The following is a 21,564-nucleotide window of genomic DNA, read 5'->3' on the forward strand; positions in this document are numbered from 1 at the left end:
TGTTTCAGTTGGATATTTCGTCACTTCTCGAATGAATGTGAAATTTCAACCGCGCGAGTTGTTCAGGAATGTGATTCTCACCCAGCACTGGAATTTTAATCAAGATTCCAACAGGATAATTCCTTTAATAGTAAAATATTTTTGAATATACAAATATTACGTCATGTTGAAAAAAACGCCAAACGGTAAGTCAAAATAACGATTGTGATACTTTGACTCTTTCACAGGATTTGAGTGTAATATTTGATAGGTAAATCGCATGCGCAAGCAAACTATCTAGTCTTACGAATTTATCGGGTCTTACTAGAAAAATCGCAAATTGAAATTTACTCAGGATAGTAACAAAACGAGTTTTCAAATAAAGATATTTTTATTGATTCTCGTATGATACTTTTAAGCGTATTTGCCTTTCATATAAGAGATATGGAATGTTTATTTAAATTAATATAGTCCAATTAAACCGTCGTAAAAATGTTTGACCGGCGGTAAGATGCGCGTGATCGGATTTACTTTGTTCGCCCTAAAAAATGATTTAAAAGTCTCTCAACAATCGGCTGGTAGCGTAAGTAGTCGTCGGTGACACAACAAATTTAATAGCATACCGAAAACAAACACATGAACCTGAAAATCAATGAAGTAGCGTGGAAGGCGAAACAAAAATAGAAGTATCGCGGACCAAACCCGAAGTTTGGTCACTTTTGAGTTTTCTTGAATCTTTTATACAAAGCCTCCGCCAACGCTTAAAATAGGAAAATTAGTGATTATCTAGTTAGGTTTATAAATGCAAACTGCTCAGATTTTCAAATCGTTTCTAACTCTAAACACAACTGGATAATAACTAGGGTGTTATTTTATATTGAGGGTATTTTTCTCAAATTGCACATTTTTTGTAATAGTGGCGAGGACTTACGATCGAACGATCCCTTCCCTAGTTTTAGCCAACTTTGTGCTGACGATTCGTTAGTGGAGTTATTTGTAAGGTTGATCTGGACTAATCACCGCTTTTTGCTGCGGGTATCGCAGTTGATGCAGGACCAACGTTGATCAACACAACGATATAAAAACCAAGTAAAATGAACATCAGTAAATCAAGTAAGTATCTAAGAAAGATGTGTTCTTTACAAGTTTATGTTGAAATAACTGATGAATTATTTGGTATGCATGCTTAAAAACCAAAACAATTAGTTTCTTTTATATCAAAGGTGCGAAATGATTAAATATAAGTTTGGAAATTAGAGTTCAATAGTCCGATCAAAGCTTCGAGCTCTCAAATATAAAAAGTACCGAAGCTATAATTAATTGACAACCAATCGCTGACGCGCTGTTCTCATGTAAATGAGATATTTCTGTGCTCATAGAGCAGAGGATTTCAGCATTTTTGGGTACTCTCGTAGTATGTGAACAAGATGGCGGACACCGGAACGTAGTATGTGTACCCATTGTGTTCCCATTCCGTGTATTTGTTCCCATTTTTGGTGTGGCGGAATCTTGATTGAACATTGAAACATTCCTGAAGCTCAAGAAACAGCTGTGCAATATAGTTCACTTGCTTTTTGTAGTCTGGATTGCATAATCTATTAATAGGAAAGAACAGCAAGTTTAATAATAATATTGATAAATCTAATTTAAATAAATCTAAGTATTTGACTATATTAAAATAATATAGTAATAGTAGAGTTTCTTGTAATTGAATGGCAGCTTGCGGATCCGTGCTGTTCTAGCGGAGCCTTAAGTTGCCGCGGAAACGAGGTTGAAAATCAGTGATGTAGATTAATAATGTTTGAAATCGCTAATTTCAAGTCTTCGCTGATATAAAATGTGTGGAATGAAAGGTGTTACAATTTCCAGGCTCTTTCTGGTCTTTTATCTGGTTCATTACGTTTCTTCCACGGCGTGCTGCAGCTGCCGATACAATAATTTTGGTTCCTCTCACTTTCGTTTTCCTGATTATTATGGCAGCAATATTTATTAAGAAATGTAAGTACTATAAATTATATATTGGATATCATATTTGTGAAAATGTTTTAGTAGGATTGGCAATTAAATCAGAATGCTACAAATGTGCATCAGAAAAAATTTGCTTATGACTTATGCGTCAAAACTCTTTGTATTCTATCTGAAATATCTTTTATAAAACCAAAACCGCCTGCGATCAGAAACAACCATAGTTGTTTCAAAACGATGCAAAAAATTATCAAACAATAGTATTCGCATCTATAAATTTCTTAAGTTGAATGAATGTTTTGAACACTTCGATTCTGGTGCGCGATTTTCTGATGATATCATCATAAGAAACGTCAGAGTGAAATTTCTTGAAATAAATAAATGTAACAGCCAACTGAAAATGAATAAATGTAACAAATAACTGAAAATTTCATACCAATCGGTCAAAAAGTTAAGGAGAAAATCGATTTCTCAACAACAAAAAAAGAGACCACCGAAAATTTTGAAGTAATTGGTCCAGTAGTTGAAGAAAGGCAAATTCGTGCTTAAATAAAATGAACAAAACGACCTATGAGTCCAGTTTGTGTTCAATCGAATGGGATACAATAATTATTTTTTTTTTCAAATTTAAGGTTTAATGATATCAATATTTGTCTGGTATGTTTAATATTCTATTATTCGCAACTATTGCCCTGGCATATGTAAGGTATCATATTATAATGAGTTATGTTGTTTCCTTTTAGACCTGGGATGCAGAAACTTTCTCAATATAATATGCTGCAGGAAGCAACGCTCAACGGTGGTACCAGGTATAAAGATACATTTTTCAGTTCCGTATATGTCCCTAGCTCGGGTGTGCGACCTGTGGCCCACGGTTCAAATGCGACCCACAAGAAAAAAGTGAGGCCTGCAAAACAAACTTTTAATTTAGTTTAATATAGTTTTTAATCTCCAAAAAAATAGAAGTCAGTATGAAAATATATTGGAATAGTAGTATTCTTCAAAAATTTATGCGTTTTTGAAAACATTCTATTCTGAAATGATCAGGTATTCCAAAGTACCCAACCCTTCAATCAAGCTTACAAAAATGTTTCAACTCTATCAAAATTGTATTTTCAGTTGCAGCTCCTGTTCCAAGAGTCAACTTTATAGATGTCGCAGGTTTGTCACTTCTCTATTTCACTGAACATACAGTAACAGAAACGGTCGAGATACCATGAACATTTTATTATTATATTTAAGGTACCATATTTCACGGACCATAAGGCGCATTTTAAATCTTTTTTTAAATGAATTGCGCGTCTTACAAGCTGATATCTAAGCAATTCATTGGCAGTGCGTCTCGTATATCGTAAATTTTTGTGTGCTTGTATGCAGTTGTCGGTAATATACCGCACAGTACACATTCGGTACTGATCAATTGATCGCGAGCTATTTTGAAAACTTTTGTCGATTGCGGTTGGAGCAGGTTGGCCACCCCTGTCATATATGAACAAAACCCTCAATTTATTAAGCAATTCATTGACAATGCGACGTTGCATTGCGGTGTACCTTATTCTTATAGTCGTAAAATACGGTATATAGAGCACTTTGTATATATTTATTGTAAGTGTGCCCTGGGGTTGACCACACATGATATGCTGGAATGAGTGCTGAAATAATGACAAATTTCTTTTCAAATATAGAAGCTCCGGCGATACCGATTTACTTTATAGAAGAAATCAACCCACGCAAAGATTTTGTACATTATAAACGAATTAGTGAGCGCTTCGCAAGTTCTGGAATACGGTTCAAAAAAATTGAAAAGGTGAAACGAATAGCTCCTATATTTAATAGAATTCATCATATAACATAGTCTTAACATCCTATTCCTAAGTAGTTCATCTTCGTAATCATCTTTCTTATCTTCAGTGTCATGCAGTACGATTTTGAGGCAAACTATTTGTCTTTGTTGTTCGGAAAAATATAGATAATTTTAAAATCTGCTGGATTCCACGCAAAGATATCATTGAATTTCTACGACTGATTAATCCCCAGGAAACTATTATGTGCTTCAAAAAAAAATTCGATTTTCCTTATTTTAGTTCTATTACGATTTCGGGGAATGTCTGTGTTAGCAGTGAATCTACCGCGTGCCCATAGGTTTCAGTCCCTTTGCCCAACTTGATGTAAAGTAGGAGAACAAAATTAGTTTCCTCCATATTGGTTCACACACTTCTGAAGCGCCTCCAAGTTTATATCATGGGTGAGGTGGGGTTCCCAAACCGCGGGCTAAATCCGACCCGCGTATCGATTAAAATGGCCCAGCGAGCTTAAGTGGAATGATGTTTCACGGATTTTGTTTCTACCTTTTTGCGATCTAGATTCTAGATACCACCAATTGTTATATATATCAATATTATAGTTTCGGCAAGTGTTTATCGAAACAATTTTATTGTACCGATAACTCAATTATATGTACTGGTATAGCCATCGATATTTTAGTTATCAACCATATAAAAAAGTTAAGATATGTCTAATAACAAACAGAAACTAGATTCTGAAAATGGGGTTGTATTAGATAAATGGTTGCGTTCATATTTCTGTACTGTAAAGAATCAAACTTCAGCGATTTGTCTTCTTTATCAACAAACTATTCCAGGTCTGAGTAATTAAGACATAAGGCGCTATTATAAGCCAAACAAACATGTTTCAAAATTTTTTTATGGCTAAACCGTCGCGCACTTTCGGGCACTACACTCTTCCGACCCGCAAACATCTTTCCGACTCGTGGCGAATAAAGTTTGGGAACAACTGGTCTTAATGATTGGATGCCAAATACACCAGAATATTAATTGTTCTCTTAGATTGAAATTATTGCGAACGAGAAGTTACATCTGGAATTTTGCAAATCCAAGAGCGCATGTGAACGATACCATGGTAACCATGATGTCACAACAATGCTTTTTCACGGAACACGACAAGAAAACGTTGACGGTATATGCAAAAACGGATTTCTTGTTAGACTAGCAGGAACATTAAATGGTATGCAATAAGATTTTCTCTCTAAATGTCTAATTGAATTTGTGCTCCGGAAAAATATACAAAACATGTTTGGTGATATTGGCTAAACATAAAACCGTAACCTCAAATTGAAAACCATAATCTTACCAAACTGTTAGATCCAATTCTAGGTTTTTCTCCACTTTTTAGGAGCATTATATGGAGACGGAATCTACTTTGCTACAGACTCTCAACTTGCACGGAATTACACAGGTAGTGCAGGGGTGCGGAAAATGTTTCTGGCTGAAGTTGTCACGGGAAGATACACGATTGGGAAACAGGGAATGACCCACACTCCTCCGGATATTAGAGGCCAACCGTATGATAGCGCTGTGGACAGTTTGAAAAGCCCTAGAATATTTGTCGTTTTTCTGGATTCTTGCGCTTATCCGAAATATCTTATCACTTACACAACTGATGAGGCGTTTTAAAGGGTTTTACCAATAAAGCAATAAAGTCTTAACATTACATTTTATTTTGTAACATCAAATTTTTGTCATCGGAAATTAGAACTTGTTCCTATTTTTAACAACGAAATCTCTACAAATGCTGGATACCGAACAAAATTTTGAATAATCGTGAATATTTGCAATTCAACATTCCTTCCGCACATCAACAAAAATGTATTTCTGTAACCTTTTGTCTGATCAAATTCAGACTGATAATCATAAATATGTTTTCTGTTCTAATGATCAAGCAACCCTTTCTCAACTCAGTAACTTCATATTGTGATGTCACAGAATAGAGCCTGAAACAAGCAAATAGATGTTGCCAGTTTTAATTTTGCAAATCTAAGAATTGTTAAAATACAGTTTATGCACACATAATGCTTAATTCTTCTTTTTGTAAAAATTCAAAAATTGTTTATTAAGCGTTACTAATGGAAATGATATTTTGTAATAAAATAAAGTAATAGGCAAAGTGTCTAAATAAGTTTGTTAAATGTTTGGCATAGTGACTTAACTGCTGACAGTTGCAGCATATGCGAAAAAAACAATGAGTTTGCGTAAAATGTTTTGGACAGTGTCTAATTAGTTTATTGGTCAAATTCATTACAAAAAGCTGAGTACTTTCAGTTGCAACCCCGTTGGTCAGAGTCAACTTTGTAAATGTCGCAAGTATATTATTTATGTTACTTGTAGGACACGTTAGTGGACATAACGATCGTTTTCGTATTTTTGTTGTCGTTGTTCTTTGACACGTTATGAAAAACGGTTTTCTCTTTGATAACTGGACCAATTACTTCGAAATTTTCAGTGGTTAAAGATGGAATTTTTTTTATTAACTTCAAATATTCCTGTGAGTTTCATGAGATTCGTTTGTTGTGAGCTATGACGTCATCGAAATTTGCCACCACGTGGCGATTCCACGAACACATAGTAACTGATCACGTGATCACTTTTTTCAGTCGGTTTCGTGAGCTTGCTGGTAAGTTACAGTGAATTTGAGCGCTACCGATACGTGTCCATATAGATTGAGCATAGCACTCTTGTTATTATCAATGTTATTATGTTGTTGTTTATCTTGTTTATTGACACAGCATGTACGGAGTCCGTAGCAAAGTAGATTCCGTTTCCATATATCGCTCCTGGAATTAAAGAAAAATCTAACGCAATGTTTTGCTCTCTAGCCTGCAACATATATAATTTTAAATTGAGCAACATCGCAGCGTTTTTTTATATGTTTTCTGCGCACAGATTTTTTTGAACATTAGCATTTCATTATCAGTAGAGGTTACGCTAGTAACGAGAGATTGACTCGGCGGTGTGGCGCATCGTGCTAAGCGTTAGGAATACGCTCGCTACCGCATCTCTGATTACTCTTCGAGGAATCGCAGATCCGATTCCCATGCGGGGATGATCATGTACGAGAGGATTGCTGGACTCCTCGCCGCCGTAGGGTGGTTCACGTAACCCCTGATCGATTATGGCTTCCTCTATCATCAAGTCCATGCTGCCGAAAATCCCATACCCGACCTAGATAGGTAACCGGACGAGAGGCCGTGGTTCATCATAAGATTATGCCGTCTTATCGGCTTTCCTCTTCCCCGGGATAAATATGTAAATTCTATCCTATCCTACCTATTTTCTCTCTCGCGTGCAATGAGGGGTCTGAGTCCAGATCCGACAAAGCAGACTTAAACAAGGGTCAACATAACTGTTTATAAACATAAAAATACATAAACACACAATAAAAAAACACGGACACTTTAGTCCGCGACAGAGCTCCTTCTTGTTCAGAATGAAACTCAACAAGTTTTATTCTAAAAAAAACTTCCTGCCTTAAATGTGAAACAGATATGGAAACTGGAATATGGAATTAAAATAAAACGCGTGAAAGAGGAAAAGGTTTCAATTACCTAAATATTCCATGCTTAGCAGAAATTTTAATAAAACCGTGTTATTTATAAGTAAATTCATACCGATTCTCATATTTTGTATATTTGAAAATCTAGTAATTATCTGCTTTGTAAATTTGTTCTTGATGAATGAAAATAAAAGACATACGCCAAAAATAAGCCTTAGTGTTATATTTCGAAAGAAAATTGAAATGAGACCCTGTTTCTATTTCTGGAGAAACACTGCTCCGTTTTTATACGCGTTACTTATGAGCGACACAAAATTCCCGACAAAATGTAAATTTTTACGCAAACTCGTTTTTCCAGCACAGTCGCATAAGTGATTCAAAAAAAAAATTAATTAAAAAATATTAAAAGGCGTAAAATATTACTGTGATGGATGTAAATGGTAACATATGAGCGGCTTAAGGTATGAATACTATTATTCATAAACTAGATAGGGACAGAAATGTATAATTGTGGTAGTCGTGCTGAGAAGGTTCGGTGCTCCTGAAGTATGCGCACCAAGATGTCGCATAACCTGAACCCTAACCTGGTACACAACCTGAGTTCAGGTTGTGCGCCATCTTGGTGTGCATAATTCAGGAGGTCCGAAGGTTCAGGGAAAAATATATAGGGTGGCTCATTGTCGTCAGGTCAGCAAGGTATATTTGATATTTTTAGTTCGTTTAGACGCCAAAAATATGCCTTAGTGTTATTTTTTAAAAGAAAATTTGAATATTACGGAAAACACGGTACCATTTTATTCGCGTTTGTTATGCGCGACAAAATTTTCCCGACAAAATGTAAAATGATTACGCAAACTGGTTTTTCCAGCACAGGCGTACTGACTGACTCACTAAAAAAAATTTCAGTTGAAACGCGTAAAATTTCAGTGTGCTGGAGGAAAATGACGTAAACGGTAACATACGGGCGGCTTGAGCAATGAATACTGATATTTATAAATTAGATAGGGACATCAATTTATAATTGTGGTAGTCGTGTTGAGAAGTTTCAGTGAAAATTATTCAGGGTGGCTCATTGTCGCCAGGTCCGCAATGTGTATTTGTGGTTCGTTTAGACTAGTTCGTTGGGTCAAGCGTAACTCAAGATGGGTCACCCAACTTCAATAGCCGAGCCGAGTTCATTGCGAGTTGTTGAGGTGACATTAGAAATATATGTTTATCAGATCGTCCAGCGCTAAGATTTCTAATCGACCAGGGTTGTACTATGGATAATCGGCATAGTGGAATACAGTTCATCTGACTTTAATAGGTGAATTACAAGTGTAAATGGTCGCTAATGATATATTTGGAGTTTCTCGTAAGCAACGACCAAGTCCGAAATGTGGTTCAAAATAGCAAAGATATCTAAATTTTGAATTTTTGGAGAAAATTTTGAGCAGTTGTTGCTGGGACAATTTCATGGAGCTATATATTTACAGTACTTTGTTATGAATTGTCTCCGACGCAATACTCATATTTTTTAAATATCCTCACGATTGACGTAGGAGATGTAGCAATAGGCCAAGCCAGAAAAAACGATCATACCGCGTTTCACTGAAAATAAGACCTAGTCCGAATTTAAAAAAAATATATTTTAATATAAGCGCTATCCATAAAATGAGACCTAGTCCAGGGATATGAAACCAGGGGGGCTGAATACAAGTAACTGGGTGTAGCAGCGAACCGCACCTTTATTTAAGATAGCCTTTCTAGTAGTTGTAGGTACAAAAAATCGTTTATTTTTGGTATTGATCTTACGGCATTACTAGTGGTCCTTGTATAAATGCTGAGTTAAAACGCATGAGAAAACTGCTGATCATATTTATTGTCACACCGAATTCAGTGAGAAACACGTTTTTCATAACATTGTGTATTTTGCAACGGGATTTTGCTAGCTAGTTTTGCTAATATTGCAGTGGCACTCTGATGTGCAAAAGGATTGGAATTGCTCGCACGTACTAGATTGACTAAATTGAAAACACTTTTCGCGGGCACACCATTCAAAATTGGCATTTCTTCGCGAGACGCACAATTTGTCCTAGTGGGCCGCATTTTGCTCACCCCTGACCAAGTCAATAGCGCTTTTTTTTTAACCTAGTTGATAGTGTGAAATCTCTCCTACGCGTATTAGAAGATTAATATAAAACGTGTAGTAGAGGAAAAGATCCAATGATATAAACATTCCATGCTTAGAATTTTTTACCAAAAACGTGTTATTTATAAGTAAAAGCATATTGATTCTCATATTTTGTATATTTAGCAATCTAGTAATTCTCTAATTTGTTTTTGATAAATGAAAATAAAAGACATTCACCCACACAAAAAAAAAACTTTGGTTTTATTTTTCGAAGAAAACTGATATAAGACACTGTCTTATTTTTGGAGGAAAACGATACCATTTTATTCGCGTTACTTATGCGCGAAACAAAATTCCCGACAAAAGGAAAAATTATTACGCAAATTGGTATTTTCAGTACAGCCGCATAAGAGACGCACAAAAAAATTTCAGTCAAAACGCGTAAAATTTCCCTGTGGTGGAGGGAAATGACGTCAATGGTAACATATGGGCGGCTGGAGATACTATGATTTAAAACTAGATAGGGACAGGAATGTATAACTGGGGTAGTCGCACTGGAAAGTATCAAGAAATTTTTTTTAGGGTGGCTCATTGCCTTCGGCCATTGCTCGTTTAGACTAGTTCGTTGGGTCATACGTAATTCAAGTGGGGTCACCCAACTTCACTAACCGTGTAATTCAAAATCAGTGAGCTTTATTAAGTGTCTCTCCAGTTAATGTACCTTATACCCTCGCGTTAATAATTGTCATTTTGCACCTCAGGCAAATACTTTAAACATGACAATTACGACAGCTAAAATACCCTCCATTATTTTAACAGATATTTGATATATAGCTAAGTATATATTAGCGATACCAAATCCTTCTAAAAGAGAATATGGAATTCTTCAAAATAATTTTTTTTATCTCTCTTATCGGTGGCTATCTTGCAGAGATAATAGTACCCGGTAAGATAAGGATATATATAATTACTTGTTAGAAATTGCAACACTGGTATGCAGTCAATTTTTGTCTACTTTCACCACTGACTAGTGCTGGAGGGCTAGAATGCTAATAACAAATCATTTCAAATGATTCCACACTATATCAGTGGTCTGGCGACATTTTTGAAATTTGTTGCGAAATGCTCCTCATTTTTAACTTTAAATACCTCGTTTTATTTGTGACAGCTGGAGCCTGCGTTTCCAAGATCGTGAATGGGAAACTCGTCCAAGTTGGAAATTGCGAGGTAAAATTAAAGTTGCTGTTTTTAATCAGGTGTTTTTTTACTCCACCTCCGAATAAGTCTACTGGAAATGACCCACTGGTGTTGCTGTTGTTTGAAGGATAGGAAGCTTTTCTGTTCGACATTGCTTATGTTTTACATCCTGTGCTAGGTGTAGGCATTTAAAACAGAAATTTCCATCTCTAGTTGCTAAAACTGATGGATCCAACGGTCAAACTACCTCGCCATCGATCCAAAAACTTTGAAAGCTCCCTATATTCGCCCAATCATACTTGCCTGACCTCTTTGAACTACAGCAACTGATACAACTCACGTGTTTTATTTACTTTACGTATCATCTGCATTTTATTTTATTTTACAGAAAAACGATGGGTCCGGTGAGTTCTTCCTACTCTATGATATATCTTGGGTTCACAAATAGTTACTATGCACTAAACATATGACTGATCTTTGATTCATAATTACGCAATTGCTAAAAATAAACTATGTAGTGGCTACGGTGTTTAGAAAAAAGACTTTTCATTTTCATTCCGAATTGGACGCAAAACAAACAGCCATTATTTGGTGAAACGTTAGACCCCGTTTTCCGTTTTTTGGCATTGCATTTTTATTTATTACATTCTGGGTGTGACGGTAAACATTGCGCCTTTAATTTTCAACATTGGAAAAAAAAAATTGGTAAAAATTATTCACAACTGTTTTTTAGACTACAATTATATATCAGGATTTACCTAAAACTTTGCAAAAGATAGTTTTTACAACGCTTTTATATTTGGTGTTTTGCCATTTGGTGAGCACAGATACCTATGGTTGTAAGGAAAAAAACTCTGGACATCATGAAATGGCAAAAACTGATTTGAAACACTTTACCCTACTCACGAATAAATCAATTTCCTTACAGATATCATCAGACTGATCAAGAAGAGTCGTGATGATAAGAAAAAGGCTGAAAGTAATTTATATTTGTGTTTTATGATTTAACTATAAAATATGCCACACTCGTCAAAGCGTTGGGAAAGTATTTACATGGCGCGCTTACAAATAAATTTAATTTATCTAATAAGTATTGCACTCCTGGTCGTCGCTGCGCGATTAACTCCACCACTAGTAGGTTACGACTCCGTCCACCACCATAATCTGAACTTGCAATCTGAAACCTATTGTTCCGCGGTTCTTGTTTCGTCGTATCGGATTTTCTCTCTCTAGAATTAATGGAATCCAGGAGGAAGTCGAATTGAAATAACAAACGGAAAAACTTTTATTACCAGATTCTGTGACGTCATTTGTGAAGACGCTGTCTTTTTTAACCTAAAATATTCAATGACCACAATAATGTTTTCAGATAAGTGTGATGTCACATACAAGAAAAAATGCTACCGAATAGTCGTGTATGATAGGCAGAACATCAATTTAAACAAAGCTGAATCAATCTGCAAATCAATGAACGGAAAACTTGCAAATATTTACGACCTCAAGCATTACCAGCTGCTGCGCACTCATCAACGTTCAATGATTCCTGCTGGCCGGTCAGGGATTGCAACCTGGACCGGGATGAAGTATAAGGTCAGTTTATTATCTCACAATCATAATCTCAGCAGAGACTTATTTTCATAAAGTTAACCGGGTCAACGATTGGCCAAAAGCGTTTTTTTTTTTAAATAAAATTACCAAATGATGAGCAGGTAAACGATGCCTTATGATTTATTAAGATATTGAATAATTAGAAAAATTTGAAATGTAGAATATGATTTTCAATATACTGTGACATCATTGACCCGCCTTTCGATTATTAATGTCCAAGTGACACGTTGATTTCACTTTTTTATTGTTCTCTAAGTGCCCACAACCTTAATTTTAATTTAGTTACTCATTATTTTCGTGAATGCGATAATTTTTTAATTAACATCTGAGTTCTAATTTTCCCATCATTACTTCCATGACTAAATGTAAATTAAATGTTTATTCATCGTTACGCCATAATTGATTTAACATTCCAATGTTGGACAAATTTATTTATTGCTATATTTAGACTGCATGGTTATTCATTTCTTGTCATTTTTGTAATCTACTTGTCTGAGGAAGTCTGACTGAAACGTTACAGAAATACATTTGTGCTAGAGTGCAGCTGGACTATTCATTGGGATAAAATTCTTTATAGTTGGTGATATTTTCAGTAATTTCTAGTTTTCACCCAACGCATAAGCGGTTTCATGTAGCGTTACCCACCATACTTCGTCTATCTGGACTACCTTTCTTATGAAGCCTATTACCACAAGCAAATATTTTCATTCTTCATCTAATATGTCAGTCGCATTAACACTATTTGTTTAAATGTTACAGAACAATCAGCTTTTACTGTCAAGTGGAGAACCCATCACTATAGCAAAAGAAGTCTGGTTTTATACTTTTCCGGAATCCACTACATCAAACACAAAAGTTGCTGTTTATGTCAGAAAAGAAACAGTGCAAGAGCATCGAGGTCAGGGAATGGTCAATCATTCACAATCCTATTTATCACACGGTGGCATCTGTGAAATATAAAACCAGCTCAAAATCTAACAGAACTTTGTTGACGGAATCAATGATGTGAAAAGACAAAACAGTTAAATGACCTAGTTGTTATGTATATATATTTTGTTAAAATTTTCGTTTGCTTTTCTATGGCCGTTGATTATATAAACTATCAATTTTTAAATGTTCTAGTTATTACTGGCCCATGTCTGATTATGCATAATTTATAAGCGACCCATAAATAATCTAATCTTAAATTACTTTTCAATTTTATTAAATCGTATACTTTTGCAAAGTCTGTTGTCTAGCCATTAAAACCTGATTTTATTTATGAGAGGGATTAAATTACGTGTTTATGAAAGTTAAATTACTTATATTTTCATTTCGACCTGTTATTATGATTAAACAAAGGCCACACAAATATGTTTGTCTTAATAAATGAATCTTGCCTCATTCATTATTACTTACTTTCAGTGGCGAAAATTAAAATTTTAGGAACTGGTTCTCTTCTTTATCGAACTAGTTAACAACGGGTTCTTCATTTCAGAGAATCAATCTGAACTAAAACAACAATGAAACAAGAACGGTTTTCAAAAACCTTTGAATCCTGCCACTGCTGACTTATACGTTGTTCTTTTACTACTATTCTATTAATAATCTTATAAACCATGCTTTGAATTGGTCGTCTTGTCTATTGAAACCTTTTTCTGAGTATATAAATTCATAGCTGTCTCCATATTTTTTCTGTATATAACAAAACATGATAATAATTATTAATTCGATCATTTGTGAGTTTCCTCTTTTATAGTTCTGAACCAACGATAGCGCGAAGCGCATGATAACCGGATATCTGGGAAAGGAGTTGGAAATCATTATAAAAATTTTGGCGCAAATGTGTAAGCAAGGTTTCCATCTTAATGTCCCAATTCCCATCTTACTACAACAAAATATTCCAATCCTAGCTTAATACAACCAATTATCCATTTCCATTTTTATGCAACCAAATACCTCCTCCCATCTTAATACAACCAAATATTTCAATTCTCGTCTTAATACAACCAAATATACCAATTTCCATCTTAATACAAACAAATATCCCTATTCTCATCGTAATACAACCAAATATCTGAATTCTCGTCCTAATACAACCAAATATTCCTACTCTCATCTTAATACAACCGAAAATTCAATTTTCATCTTAATACAACCCGACACTCAAATACCCTTCTTAATACGACGTGGCGCAGGGGAAGCGTGTTGGTACAGTTGTACGTGAGACTATGAGTTCGAACCCAAGTAGGTAGTAGCGTGATAAGGAATGAAGTCGGAGACCAGTCAGAGTGGCTAGAACAGTGGCAGAAAGTTGAGAGAAAATAAAAACAAGCAGAAAGTGGGAATGACAGAATGGCCAACGCACAAGTTACGGGAGGTCGAGAGGGGTCATTGACAGAAAGCAGTCTCATAGTATCTATCCAAAACACAGGATGGAGGCCGGTAAGGGTAGGGCGGGCAGAAAGCAGTGTTAGCTGGGGGTCAGTGGCAGAAAGCAGTCATCATAATAGCCAAAATATAGGAGGAAAGGTTTGAAAAATGTATTACATTTAGATAAAAAAAACTTCAAAAATATTGCAATTATTGTTAAGCGTTCGAGGGCCACATTGGAAGTTCTCTGGGGCCGCATGCGGCCCACGAGTTTGATACCCCTGCTCTAAGCCATTATAATTGCATTTTCAGGTTCTGCCCCAGTTCCAAGCGTCAATTATAGCCTAACCCTAAACTTGTGCACATACTTGTTCGTGCCTCACTTCAAATGCCGCAGAATCACTTGTCAAAAATTTTATTGAGGGATGGCTACGCAAGACCTCAATAGTTAACATTTGAAATCATAGATGGCGCTCACACGCAGTCCAAATTTTTTCAAGCATGGTGATAAGCATAAGCTCGCTGGAATCGTGTTTCCGGAATTTGGGGAAATCAAATATCTGGTACTCCCGAAGTATGTGACCTAAGAAGGCGGACACCGGAACGTAGTATGTGTACCAGGTTAGGGTTAGGCCATAATTTTTTTCCAGTTTTCCCATTTTTAGTTTTATTACGTGCCCGAGGACTAGCCAAGTGGCTCCCGTGGTATTTGTAACTAAAATTATGGCCTAACCCTAACCTGGTCGACATACTACGTTCAAGTGTCCGCCATCTTGGTTCACATACTTCGGGAGTACCAAATATCTTGATGGTAGTTTTGCCATCCATGAATTCCTTTTCTATTGGTTGAATTCAGAATTGTAAGAACACTTTCTCTTTTTTATTGAAATTTAGAAAACGTATACATGCTTCTACGAAATATATATTAACATGGCACAATTCCCATAAAATTCAAACCTTAATTTTGAAACTTGGAATTTGAAATGAAACGCCGCTCAACAACTGCAATGCACATCATACCCATGCGGCCGTCAAATGGGTGCTTCTCAACAATTTTTACCAAAGATCCGCGAAGAAACTTTATATGATCTGACTCTGCTTGATGTTTCCCCGACTTTTAACCACTAAAAATAACTATTTTCCTGTTATTAACCTATTAGAAAGTGCTTATTTTGAGAGTGTTTTTGAGAGTTGGCGCCCTCAAGCTGGATTATATGTTCGAACCAAATTAAATACAATAATACACGTGTCTTTTTCAAGCACTGATAGCTAATTTTAGGCCAGTTTATTGCAGTGTTTGAGAGACTAATTTTTTATTACCACAACTAAACTAAAGGTTCTCGGCAGACATATTTACAACAAAGTTAAAAGATTTGCAACTAGTGTTGGGAAACACAACTGAAAATTGACAACAAAACACGAAAACTAGGCATTATTTACACCAATGCTTAAATGACTGTCTGAGCGACAATTATATTCCTGGTACGTCATTGTTGACTTATTGCACATTGGTCATTGTTACGGAAATGATGCTCGAAAAAACATTCATTGGTAAAACCTTTCAGACCGCGTCATCAGTTGTGTAGGTAATAAGATATTTTGGGTAAGCGCAAGAATCCCGGAAAACAACAAATATCCTAGGATTCGTCAAACTATCCACAGCGCTGTCATACGGGTGGCCTTCGGTGTCCAGAGGTGTATGCGTCATTTCCTTTTTCCCAATGGTGTAATTTCCTGTTACGACTTCAGCAAAAAACATTTTTCGCACAGTTGCACTGCCTGTGTAATTCCGTGCAAGTTCAGAGTCTGTAGCAAAGTAGATTCCGTTTCCATATAATGCTCCTGAAAAGTGAAGAAAAATTGATGCTGATTTTCTACTTCATTCTAACAAAACTCAGACCTAACAGTTTGTTACTCGATTCTAAATTTAGCCAATATCACCAAACATTTTTTGTAAATTTTTCCGAAGCACAAACTCAATTAGACATTCAGAGAGAAAAGCTTATTGCATACCATTTAATGTCCCGCTAGTTTAACAAGAAATCCGTTTTTGCAAATGCCTTCAACGTTTTCTTGTCGTGTTCCGTGAAAAAGCATCGTTGTGACATCATGATTTCCATGGTATTGTTAACATGTGCTCTTGGATTTGCAAAATTCCAAATATAACGTCTCATTTTCAATAATTTCGATCTAAAAAAAACAGGCTTTTTATATTTGTGATCTATTCATTTACATGACATAATGACTAACATCAGTACTCACAGGAAGAAAATACAATTGTCTTAGACTCGGAATGAAAAAATGGGTCTGGAAAATATGTTTACATATATAAAATAACTTGTTTGATGGAGGACTATTTATCTATAGGTAATACATATGTTAGAGTCTCCAAATAAATGTAAATTTTGGATACAATTAATTTTAAGTTCAGCAAAAAAAAGAATTTTTTTTTTCCCGGCTTTAGAATATAAATAATGAAAACATGGTCACATGTATTGTAAAAGAGATTCTTTGCAAAGAACCCAAAAAATATCAGGTGATTGACGAAATCTACGAAACATTTCGTGTCACCTTTTCAATTTTCTTGAACCGTATTCCTGAACTTTCGAAGCGCTCATTTATTTCTGTATATTGTGTAGTATCTTTGTCTGGGTTGATTTCTTTTATGGAGTAAATCGGATTCGTCGGAGCATCTATATTTGAAACGTGATTTGGCATAATCTCAGCATTCATTCTAGCAAATTATGTATAGAGAAACGTTATCCATAAATATATATTTTTTATAGAGAGAAATGGATATAAATATATAGAAAAGGGGTCTCAAACTCATTTTACCTAGGGGCCACTGGAGGCAAAGTCTTGGTGGGTCTGGGCCGCGTCAATTTTTCCACAATAAAAGTCTAGTTTAGAAAATTCGAATCTTCTCAAATCTATTCATTTTTTTCTAACACAAAACAAGTTGAAAACATAAATGAGCAAATTATAACTAAACAAAAAATAACTGAAGATATTAATAATTAGTGATTATGCCGTCTAAAATACGAGAACTTATAACAAATGTATTAGACAATATTCATGCGAGATGAGATAAGTGACACACATCAACATTAAACTCTCATACAGAAGCAGGGGCCACGAACTATTATCCTGCGGGCCGCAATTTGCCCCGAGCTGCGAGTTTGAGACCCCTAATATACAGGGTGTGACAAAAGTGGGATACCTGTTATCCCTAGTTAATTAATTTAATAACTGTTAACCTATTTTCAGTCCACCCTGTATAACTAAATCGAATAGTAATATGTTCATGGCAATCTCAACCGTTTCTGTTATTGTATTTTCGGTAAAATATCAAAGTGACAAACCTGTGACATTCATCAAGCTGACACTTTCAACAGGGGCAGAACCTGAAAAAACAATTTCCATAGATTGTCGTAATCCCGATTCAAAAGATTTAGTTGTCTTACATGGAACACGTTTTTAATATCAGTATTTGAAGTCTGCATTTTTCAGTGATATTTTTAATTTTTTATTCGCCAAGTGGCTCAATATTAAAAATTGATACGTATTCAACTCAATATGAATAGCATTAACAAAACATCGTATTTTTCAAAAACATCAAAATATAAAATAGTAAAATTGTAGCTGTACTGAAGACTTGCGATCAACCAGCTAAGCCAGGGCTTCCAACAGGGTTCAGGTGGACCCCCGGGGGTCCAGAGCATGATTACAAGGAGGTTTACAAATAAAATTCCAATTATTTTAAATGAGAAAAAGTTTCTATTTATTTTGAAAATCAGGCAATTAAAACTAAAGTAGATGTTCAAAGTGTCCTTCATTTCGAACGCACTTTTCAAGATTTAGTTTTGTGTTACTTTTTTAATATTTTTTGTACAGATAGATATATAAATACCGTATTTCACGAGCATGAGACGCACTGTCGATTAAATGTTTCGATTAGGATTTTATTCATACATGGGGCGCAACAGGTTTTTAAAGCAATACCGGTACTGGTTTTAAATGTCTTCAAAAAACACTACCTGATTCATACATTAGGCACATTGGCGCATGATCAATTTTAAAAGAAAGATTCAAAATGCGCCTTATGGTCCATGAAATATGGTAACTAAATATAATAGTAAAATGTTCGCGACTGAAAGGAACAAACCTGCGCCATTTCTGAGGTTCACTCTTGTAACAAGGGCTGCAACTGAAAGTACAATTTTGATAGTTGAAACAAATTTTGTAGGCTTGATTGCATCTTGACTACTTGTTACCAAACTTGCTTTAATTGAAGTTCTAGCAATTTAAAGTTCATTTCTTTGAAGATTAAGAACCAGAATAAACTAAATTTATAACTTATTTCTTTGGGGTGCCGCAGGTTGCACACCCCTGACTTTATGATATTTTTATGATAATGATATCTTTTTTCTTCCAGTATAATTACATAAAATGTCAGCGTACCTGATGCCTCCGTCAAGAGTTGATCTCGTAATATTTTATTGATATAGATCTTGCCTGAAAGTGAATATTTCAATATATATAATGTCTTACATTTGTCAAGGCAATAGTTTTGTCAAAAATAACATTTAAATGACTAATAGCATCTGATCGCAAACGATGGTTTTTCTTGAGATATCTCAAATGTTGCATAAGTTATGTTTGATTTCAAAATCGATTTTATTAAAAATATTCTAAGTGTAGTTACTATTCGCCCCTCTGTAAAAGCGATTTTGTGCAAATTATCGAAGTTTTTCGCAATTAATATTAGTACATACATGTAATAATAATTACTGCGATTGCGATGAAACTCAGGAAAAGCGACAAAAAGAGATACTCCCAGGGTATTGCGTCTTCTGCTGCAGCATGCCACGGAAGGAATGCGAATAACCAGACAAAAGACCAGAAAGAGCCTGAAAATTGTAACACATTTTATTCTACATATTTCAAATTAGAAAAGCCTTGACACTTTAACGATTTTCAAACTTTAACAAAGGCATGAACCAATCTGTTACTTACTATATTGTCGCGAATGTGGATTGTTGTAACTATGGATTATATTGTTATTTAACCCCTTCATATTAATAGTGTTCTCCAGAATAGGTCATTGTATTATCGCGATATGTAAAAAGCCTTTCTCGTATCGACCTATTTGATGACGTATGTTTCCGGTTCGCACCGAGTGTCGGAATATATCTTGCTTTTCATGTCCTTGTGATTTTGACTGCATCGAGAAGTTGAGTGTATTTTTCAGTATATCTGTATTCGGATCAATTGGATTGTGAAACTTGCAATAAAACAAATATTTGGCATCCCATACATCGTATGCTTATTTACGTACGGAAACCTAAGGCTCCGATGTACGGTTTCCACAAGCTGCCATTCAATTGCAGGGATACAATCAAATTTGCTACTGTTATTGAACTTACAACACTTATGCGCAGGGGTCCTTAGTATTATTTCGTTAAGATCCCACGGGCTACAACAAAAATGTTGGAATGTCTCCGCTCTCTGTGCAGCGCATCTATGACCGACTGTAAATTTTAATAAATCTGGTACTTTTTATACTTCGAATCTTCGATCAGATTTTTTTTAACAGAAATTGTGTAACTAAATGTTGAACACTGAACAGAAAATGTTAATTTAATAAAATTACCCACCACTTAACATTACCATTTAAGAAGTCGATTCGCATCTTTGATTGTATTCCTGCAATCTAGAAAATATTAGATAAGATGGGCTGATTACTGTTGGATTACAATGCGCTCAAGTTCCAACGTCATCGGGCTTGCGAGCCTATTTGAAATAGATTATCGTTACCGAATATTACCGTTATATTTGTTACTTTACCGCGAGTTGCTGAGCTGTCGATAGGTATGGCAGTGAAGTTTGACAAAACATATTGATTCACTAATGCGCCACATTATTCTGTGAGTTGCTGAGCTGTCGATAGGTATGGCAGTGAAGTTTGACAATACATATTGATTCACTAATGCGCCACATTATTCTGTGAGTTGCTGGGCTGTCGACAGGTATGGCAGTGAAGTTTGACAATACATATTGATTCACTAATGCGCCACATTATTCTGTTGATTAATATAGCGTGGTCAATCACTAAACTAAATGTGGCGAAGACGCGTTAACACTATTAATTAATGCTGTTTTTGCCAAACATCGGGCTCTTCGCCGCCGCAGGGTGGTCACGTAATAGCTGGCCGATCACGACTTCCTCCACAATCAAGTCCACGCTTCGGAGAGCGAATAACTTGAAATGGTAACCGGACGAGAGGCTGTGGTTCAACATATGATTAAGCCGTCTTATCGGGTTTCCTATCTCCGAGGGTAAATATGTAAATCCTATATATCCAAGCGTTTCGCACCTTCGATATCTAGATAAGAAAATGAATTGTTTTGGTTTAATCTTGCACAACTAAGAATTTATCAGTTATGTTAACGTAAGTAATCTTGTGAAAAACACATTTTTCTGCCAAAACTTACTTGATTTACTGATGGTCATTTCACTTGAGCAATGGTTCCTATATCCATGCTGTTCATCGGCGTTGGTTTCGCATATGCCTGTCTTTACTGTTAGTTCCCACAGCAGAAAGCGGTTATCGATCGCGCAAGTAATATCAACGAGACGGGCAGCGCTCAAAATAAACTCATGGCTGTTTTGGAATCCCGAACAGTGCAGTACGCTGTCTTTAAAGGTGCAATTTTGCGTGGTTGGGTACGTTTTATAGAAGTGCCGGTCCCAGCGAAGATCCCGGGCACCTACCGGCTTGTTCAATAATATTTATTATATAAATATTTATATTATATTTATATAATAGAATTATATAAAGTAGGCTGCAAGCAGATAGGTATTTTCTTTCAAAGGTTAATCTATTAACCTGCGGGATGAACAACATTAGTAAATTAACGTCCCCCCCTTGCCTAACTCTATACCTCGACACAAAAATTAACTTCACTCTTTTGTTAGCAAGGCTCTGTCGAAAATCTTC

The 21,564-nt window shown here is 35.6% G+C and overlaps 3 protein-coding genes across 7 annotated transcripts; 2 read left to right on the forward strand and 1 right to left on the reverse strand.

The window, feature by feature from the left end:
- Window positions 1-2,693: 2,693 nt before the first annotated feature.
- LOC120326588 (protein mono-ADP-ribosyltransferase TIPARP-like) lies at window positions 2,694-6,193 on the forward strand. The gene is made up of 5 exons (XM_039392907.2): window positions 2,694-2,753; window positions 3,064-3,105; window positions 3,630-3,751; window positions 4,791-4,968; window positions 5,137-6,193. Exons 4-5 carry the CDS (start codon window positions 4,884-4,886, stop codon window positions 5,415-5,417), a joined length of 366 nt encoding a protein of 121 aa, XP_039248841.2. The 5' UTR covers window positions 2,694-2,753; window positions 3,064-3,105; window positions 3,630-3,751; window positions 4,791-4,883; the 3' UTR covers window positions 5,418-6,193.
- Window positions 6,194-10,227: 4,034 nt separating this feature from the next.
- LOC120326589 (uncharacterized) lies at window positions 10,228-13,915 on the forward strand. 2 transcript variants are annotated; one of them, XM_039392908.2, is made up of 7 exons: window positions 10,228-10,352; window positions 10,575-10,633; window positions 10,992-11,007; window positions 11,532-11,582; window positions 11,973-12,193; window positions 12,971-13,109; window positions 13,689-13,915. In XM_039392908.2, the coding sequence occupies exons 1-7, from the start codon at window positions 10,283-10,285 to the stop codon at window positions 13,715-13,717; spliced, it is 585 nt and encodes a 194-aa protein (XP_039248842.2). In that variant the 5' UTR covers window positions 10,228-10,282; the 3' UTR covers window positions 13,718-13,915. The 2 variants fall into 2 exon arrangements, with proteins under 2 accessions (XP_039248842.2, XP_077968209.1); XM_078112083.1 differs by having other exon boundaries at window positions 12,971-13,915.
- A 2,351-nt stretch (window positions 13,916-16,266) lies between these two features.
- Window positions 16,267-21,145, reverse strand: LOC120326590 (uncharacterized). 4 transcript variants are annotated; one of them, XM_078111929.1, is made up of 9 exons: window positions 21,059-21,135; window positions 20,221-20,276; window positions 19,339-19,473; window positions 19,025-19,078; window positions 18,729-18,770; window positions 17,926-17,967; window positions 17,135-17,256; window positions 16,577-16,753; window positions 16,267-16,405 (listed from the first exon to the last, which is right to left on the reverse strand). In XM_078111929.1, the coding sequence occupies exons 2-8, from the start codon at window positions 20,234-20,236 to the stop codon at window positions 16,691-16,693; spliced, it is 474 nt and encodes a 157-aa protein (XP_077968055.1). In that variant the 5' UTR covers window positions 20,237-20,276; window positions 21,059-21,135; the 3' UTR covers window positions 16,267-16,405; window positions 16,577-16,690. The 4 variants fall into 4 exon arrangements, with proteins under 4 accessions (XP_077968055.1, XP_077968052.1, XP_077968053.1 ...); XM_078111926.1 differs by lacking the exon at window positions 20,221-20,276 and having other exon boundaries at window positions 21,059-21,145; XM_078111927.1 differs by having other exon boundaries at window positions 20,221-21,133.
- Window positions 21,146-21,564: the final 419 nt, after the last annotated feature.

Source organism: Styela clava, chromosome 4, assembly GCF_964204865.1.
Source record: "Styela clava chromosome 4, kaStyClav1.hap1.2, whole genome shotgun sequence".
Taxonomy (NCBI): domain Eukaryota; kingdom Metazoa; phylum Chordata; class Ascidiacea; order Stolidobranchia; family Styelidae; genus Styela; species Styela clava.

What these genes read in the sequence shown, in the direction of transcription:
- LOC120326588 (XM_039392907.2), top strand. Translation starts at nt 4,884, where the DNA reads ATGCTTTTTCACGGAACACGACAAGAAAACGTTGACGGTATATGCAAA. An exon ending in ACTAGCAGGAACATTAAATG is followed by an intron (nt 4,969 to 5,136) that starts GTATGCAATAAG and finishes TCCACTTTTTAG; the next exon opens with GAGCATTATATGGAGACGGA.
- LOC120326589 (XM_078112083.1), top strand. Translation starts at nt 10,283, where the DNA reads ATGGAATTCTTCAAAATAATTTTTTTTATCTCTCTTATCGGTGGCTAT. An exon ending in TGCAGAGATAATAGTACCCG is followed by an intron (nt 10,353 to 10,574) that starts GTAAGATAAGGA and finishes TATTTGTGACAG; the next exon opens with CTGGAGCCTGCGTTTCCAAG. An exon ending in GGACCGGGATGAAGTATAAG is followed by an intron (nt 12,194 to 12,970) that starts GTCAGTTTATTA and finishes TAAATGTTACAG; the next exon opens with AACAATCAGCTTTTACTGTC.
- LOC120326590 (XM_078111926.1), bottom strand. An exon ending in CGCAGTAATTATTATTACAT is followed by an intron (nt 19,079 to 19,338) that starts GTATGTACTAAT and finishes ATTCACTTTCAG; the next exon opens with GCAAGATCTATATCAATAAA. An exon ending in ACTCTTGACGGAGGCATCAG is followed by an intron (nt 18,771 to 19,024) that starts GTACGCTGACAT and finishes TTGTACTTTCAG; the next exon opens with TTGCAGCCCTTGTTACAAGA.